This window comes from Octopus bimaculoides, chromosome 5 (genome assembly GCF_001194135.2).
Source record: "Octopus bimaculoides isolate UCB-OBI-ISO-001 chromosome 5, ASM119413v2, whole genome shotgun sequence".
NCBI classification, from domain to species: domain Eukaryota; kingdom Metazoa; phylum Mollusca; class Cephalopoda; order Octopoda; family Octopodidae; genus Octopus; species Octopus bimaculoides.
This window is the reverse complement of record NC_068985.1, coordinates 42703720-42710218: the sequence shown is the minus strand read 5'-3', so window position 1 is coordinate 42710218 and position 6499 is coordinate 42703720. Positions and strand designations below refer to the sequence as shown.

The following is a 6499-nucleotide window of genomic DNA, read 5'->3' as shown; positions in this document are numbered from 1 at the left end:
AATATTGGCTAAGAGGTGGTTCCATACTCCTCAAAATGCCGGAACGCACAAACCAGGACTCCACTAGTAGATACAGTTCGAAATCATACTGGGTATGATGAATTTGAATAATTGATGAGAAGAAGAATAATGGAAGATATGAGATGAAAGAAAAAATTAAATGATGGATTGTAGCAACTTCAATGGCTTTAACAAAATTAGACCATATTGGGAAATATAAAATTACAATAATAACAAATATTTTTTAAAAGCCCAACAGTGAATACAGCTAAACACTTGGTATGAGTTTTGGAAGTTTGATGGTGAAAGATAGCCAAAGAACAGTTTTTGAATTGAATCGTTACAGAAAGATCCTTCACATTTTATTTCACGAAATAAATTGTCAACCACAAAGCTGTTTCTATAAATCATTAAAATGAGGAAAACGAAATGGTTTGGTTTTGTAACATGACAGACAGCAAGACACTCTACCTCTAACGAATATGATATGGAGATGTCTTCATTTTTTTTTTTTTCACTTGTATCAGTCATTGTACTGTGGCTATGCTGGAGCTCTGCCTTGAAGGGTTTTGGTTGAGTAACTCAATCCTTTCTGGTTTTCTAAATTACAGGGACATAAACAAATGAACACCTGTGTGAGAGGACAGACACACATATGACAGGCTTCCACACAGTATTTGTCTACCAAACTCACAAGGCATTGGTTGTTGGCCTGGGACTGTGGTAGAAGACAGTTACCCAAGGTACTATGCAGTGGGACTGAACCTGAAACCATATGGTTGCAACACAAGCTTGGACAAATGTATGATAAAAGAAGTACAGGAACATGAAGGGAGTGGTTGAGTAACATCAAGGAATGGATAGAAAGAAGATATTTTTAAGCATGAGGTCAGTTGATGATCTGGAAAGATGGAGAGAGAAGATTGTATCTTTTGATGAGCTGGGGTACCAACTGGTTGTCAAGCAGTGGTAGGGACAAGCACAGATACAAAGTCACACACACACACACTCACGCACGCACGCACGCACGCACACACATACAACTGGCATCTTTCAGTTTCTGTCTTCCAAATTCACACACAAGGCTTTGGTTGGCCAAAGGCTATAATAGAAAATACTTGCCCAAGTTGTCATCTAGTGGGACTGAACCTGGAACCATGTGGTTGGAAAGCAAGCTTCTTAACACACAGCCACTCCTATGAATTTCATAAACTTTTGAGAGAACGTGTGTGTGTGTGTTTGTATGTACCTTTGTCTCGACAACATGTGATGCATGTAAATGAGCCCCACCGTCATACAAGCAATGTTCATTGTTTCCAATCTTCAATGGAAAACACGTTTATGGGTAAATATTATCTTGCTTCGAAACAGGTAAGTGCTGACAGCAGGGTGGGCATCTAGACATATAAAATCTGCCTCAACAAATTCCATCGGACCCATGCAAGTATGGAAAAGTAGACGTTAAATGATTAAATAATGATGATAATGACATTATATATATATACATATATATATTCTGACAACGATCTCTTGTGATGCAATAAGGTTAACAGTATTCCCTATTGAAGAAGTCTAACAAAACTAATATATATCCAGCGTTGTCACTACTAGGTCAAACAGTCGCAATGTATTTTATTTTTAATGTATACAAATTCTAGAGTTGTTTCCTCTCTGTCATTGAAATAATGGCCCTGTCTTTATTACTGGCGTAATTTGAATTAAAATTAAACATCCTGCAATCTTTGTTGTAATAAGTATCACGTTAAATACACCCACCGTCTCTGTAAAATAAGCGTAACTTGTCGAATGTCGGTGTGTTCACTTAATATGTTTACCTTTCCTACAAATAAATAGAGGTTTCTATGTTTACTCTGATGGCAAAATGCCAAAGACAAAACTTTTGTTGATGTAATTCGACACGATTTTCACATTAGTATGTTGACTTCGATCATAGTGAAAAACAGAACAAAACAAAACAAAACGTACTGCTTGCAAATTCATTATTGGATAAAAAAAATACGGCTGAATTATTAGGAGGAACACAATTGCCTTGTGACCGTTTAGTGCAAAGCAAGGTGTGCGACTTTCTTCCGTGTATTTGTTGTTTCACTTTTCTATTTAAGCCAATTGAATTGAAAATATTCTAAAAAATGCCTCTAATAATTTATGGTAAACCACTAGGTGCTGCTCTACCACGTCCACTTAAAGAGTTGTGGGAATTTTTTCCTCCCTTAAAGGTCAGTTACTATCGATTTTGTTATGCTTTCTCTCTTATTTTATGAATTGTCAAACCTTATTCTTTAAATTCTCATTGTTTCAGAGCTTGAAAAAGTGATTGCGAAATCCCGTTATATTGATATAATCATTTAATAAAAACTAATTAGTAATGCATCTTTAAATAAATATTTTCACAAATTTATCGATGTCTCTGATTTAAAAAGAGCCTGCGATCGATTCCTTTTTTTCTACATTACGTAGCAAAAATGATTATTAGGTGGGGCTAATGCAGTTTCGCAACTCTTCTTGAAAAATGCATTTTTCTGACGGAGATTACGAACATGCAAAAAAAAAAATTTTAATTTCTTATCCCCCCCCCTCACACTCCCATTTAAAATTTTGAAAAAGTTCAAATTTTTTTTTCCTATGTTTTAGATGACAGAAATTCCGAATATGCCAGAAACCACGTTTTCAAAATTTTAAATTCAGTAAGCATATAGATATGTGTATTAAGAGATAGATAGATATGAAGCCCGTCGTATATGTGTATATATATATATATATGTCTGTGTGTATGTGTTTGTCCCCCCGACATCGCTTGACAACCAATGCTGGTGTGTTTATTTCCCCATAACCTAGCGGTTCGGCAAAAGAGACCGATAGAATAAGTACTAGGCTTACAAAGAATAAGCTCTGGTGTCGATTTGCTAGACTAATGGCGGTGTTCCAGCATGGCCGCAGTCAAATGACTGAAACAAGTAAAAGAATAAAAGAATTCGTAATCTCCGACATCTAAAACGTAGGAATCCAAAAACATTTTTTTAAAAATGCATTTTTCAAGGAGAGGTGCGAAACTGCACTAGCCCCGATTATTGATTTATTTCTCTGGACAATCAACACCTTTCATTATTTGAAATTTTTTCTCCATCCCGATATTTGTACAGAAAAGATTTCATGTTTGTGTGTGTGTGTGTGTGTGTGTGAGAGAGAGAGAGAGAGTGTGTGTGTGTGTGTGTGCGTGTGCGCAAGAGTTTATAAACCAACTAATAATTTTGTTGATTTAGCTATAGGAATGTATGCTTGATGTGTTTGTTTGTGAATCTTTTATATGTTGGGGCCTCCTTATTTTCAGTTCATTCTCCTAAGTTTGAAAGTGTTTTTGATCTCATGGTTTATAGTGATTTCACATATTGATATTGCTTGATTGACTCATTAGGCTAGGATAATACTTAATCGATGGTTTCTAGTTTTTAGAGGGGCTGTAGCTCTCTCTCTCTCTTTCTCTCTCTCTCTTTCTCTCTCTCTCTTTCTCTCTCTATCTTTCTCTCTCTCTTTCTCTCTCTCTTTCTCTCTCTATCTTTCTCTCTCTCTTTCTCTCTCTCTCTCTCTCGCACGCACACACACACACACACACACTTCAGGTAATATGTATGATGACGTCAAGTAATACACAAAAATTGACTTGGTGTTGGAATGTAATAGTTATTTCCTGAAGATTGGTTACAAGCTGTTTTCCAGTTGAGCAGGTAGAATAAAAGTATGAACAGACGAACAATTGGTATTGAATCACAGTATGACATTTAAACATGAAAGTTAGAATTGTTACAGGTATATAGATTACAAGCGGTTGATAAAAGATCAGTTGAGGCAGTTATAGTACACGCTAGTATTCTCCTGGAACAATTAAACGGTAAGTCTAAATTATTGGTATTAGGTAAAGCTGGTCATCATAGATAGAATCCAAAGCTGGATGAGAAGAAAGGACGAAGGAAGGTGTGCAGATAGTCTCTTACAGCTGTTTCAAGAATAGAGGTGCAGATAGTGCATTTCCCTGCAGCCGATTGGCAGCCAACATTATAGTTGCAATCTATTCCATCATCAAAGGAACAATGAGATAGAGCCTTAATAGGAAGTAATGATATACTAATAGTGGGGTGTATAGAGAGGTGAGCTTAAAAAGAAGAGAGGCAAAGGTCATAATAAGAGGATGACAGAAAGTAACAAACATGACAAGGGATAAGTGTATAAAGTTTGAGAGTTTGTGGAGGTATATAGAAAGAAATGGCTGGTGTGAATATGGATAGGGAAGGGGGGATGCTAAGTGCGATGGTGTGAAGATGTCCATGTGTAGAATAGCATCAGCATATGAGGCAAGTAAATTAGAATTATAAATTGGGTGGACTAGCCACTGGGAAGATAATGAGGCATTACATGAAGAGAGGGTATAGAGTTTCAAGCGGTGGAGGTGGGGGTGAAATACAAGATTAAATATGCCTACTAGCCTATAGCTGTTTTGTATGGTGGTCAATGTGTATGTGGGAAGGAAAGGTTATGCTTAGTAGAGGAAGAGAGAGGCAAGAGGGTTGAGAAGTAAAGTAAGTATATGGTTGTAAACCAGCTGACTACAATGGGATTCAGGCTCACAAGTTTATTACCTGTAAGATGAAACAGTGAGTGTGGTTTAGATGTATGCATTGGTTGACAGTTACTAGAATAAAGAATTTATTGTAACAATAAGGAATTAATATTAAAAATTGTAAGCTCAATGAAAAGTATGAATATAGTTAAATGTGGGTATAGGAGTAAACAGATCTTAAAAATGTGTATGTTAGCTAAGGTGGTGAGCTGGCAGAATCATCAGCATGCTGGGCAAAATGCCTAGCAGCATTTTGTCCATTGCTACATTCTGTGTTCAAATTCCACTGAGGTTGACTTTGCCTTTCGCCCTTTCAGGGTCGATAAAATAAGTACCAGTTGAGCACTGGAATTAATGTAATCGGTTTACCCCCTCCTGTGAAGCTGCTAGCCTTGTGCTAAAATGTGAAACCAAAATTTGTACATTAGCTGAGAATATCTTCAGGAAATAACTATAACATTCCAACACCAAGTCAAACTGCACAGTCATTATATGTGTATTACTTGATGTCATCAGACACATTACCTGAAATGTCTGTGTGTGTGCTCATGCGAGATTCAGCCCCTCTCAAAACTAGAAACCATCGATTAAGTATTTGCAACATAAAATATTAAGTTAAATTGTTGTAATGGAATTACAAGTGGAATGTAGAGTGAACTGAAGAAGTATGGAATGTGAAATTATACAGTTTGAGTAAGTGGTGATTTGGAATAGGGAAAGCAAATAAGGATTTCAGAAAAGTATGTTGAATGATAATCATAGTGAAAGATAAGGGGCCAAGGTGTACTACAGACTTATTTAAATTAAATAAGCATATGATGTACTTCTAATATACATGGGTAAAAATTGTGTGGAGAGATTCAAAGCACTACATTTAGATTTGTGATAAAATCAGGGTAGTTTGAAGAATTTGTAGACACAAGTAGTAAATGCTTCATTTTGTCTACTCAGTAATTGCTGTGAATTATGTAACAGGATTTGTATAAACTCTTTTAAGCATAACCAACACAGGCATTTGTACCCAGATATGGTTCACCAGTATTGAGAGTAGTAGTAGTAGTAGTAGTAGTAGTATGGAGGTATGTGCTGTAACAAAACATTGCTGCATCCACCATTTGTTGGTGATTCCTGACTACTCTTGGTAGATGATGCCTGTTCACCAGTCAGGGTCTGTTTTGGTAATTGTTGTTGGTGAGGGTTTTATGAGGTCAGAGTGCCAATCCTGCCTCAATCTCTTTTAGTTGCCTTTTACGATATGCATAGAAACCATTGGGTTAATATATTTTAGATATTCATTAGGTTTGTCATATGAGAAATGTAATTAAGAGTCAAATCCAAGGTTACGTCTTCCACTTAAAGTTCTTTGGTGATAGCCCTCATTAATACTGATTGTGACTATTGGGTGTGAGCTGTCACAGGGTTTCCCACTTCTCTGAACAAAACACCTTGGACAGTGAGTAAGGCAGTTGGCATCATTCCCAAACCAGATTGCTTCTCTGGGCTTCCACTCCACGTACCAAGTGGTGTACAAGAGTGCAACAAGCAAGGTTGATGGTGGGACTGACCTGTAGTAGCAGCTCACTTGCTAGTTGATGCCAAACCATTGTCTGATAGTACAGATCTTCCATTTGGCTGCAATAATCTTCAAACTGTTGGTCTAGGACTCCTCTGCCTTGTCAGTTATCCAACATCCTGCTGCCAACATCTTTACTGTATTCTTGGCATGGGAGGCTAAGGAGTTGCTATCATTTGCCCAAGGAACCACCCCTGTCTATGGAATGTATGTATAATATGCATACATACATACATGCATATATATATATATATATATACATACATATATATATATATATATATATATATATA

The 6499-nt window shown here is 36.7% G+C and overlaps 1 protein-coding gene across 3 annotated transcripts in view; it reads left to right on the top strand.

Annotated features, from left to right (window-relative positions):
• Positions 1-1098: 1098 nt before the first annotated feature.
• Positions 1099-6499, top strand: part of LOC106879332 (protein N-terminal asparagine amidohydrolase) — a 30527-nt gene continuing 25126 nt past the window's right edge. Inside the window, exons 1-2 of one of the 3 annotated variants that reach the window (XM_052968359.1) lie at positions 1099-1345; positions 2182-2237. In XM_052968359.1, the coding sequence (XP_052824319.1) occupies positions 1270-1345; positions 2182-2237 (132 nt within the window). In that variant the 5' untranslated portion in view covers positions 1099-1269. Of the gene's footprint in view, positions 1372-2181; positions 2238-6499 lie in introns of all 3 variants that reach the window. The other 2 variants (XM_014928839.2, XM_014928841.2) reach the window with 2 other exon arrangements.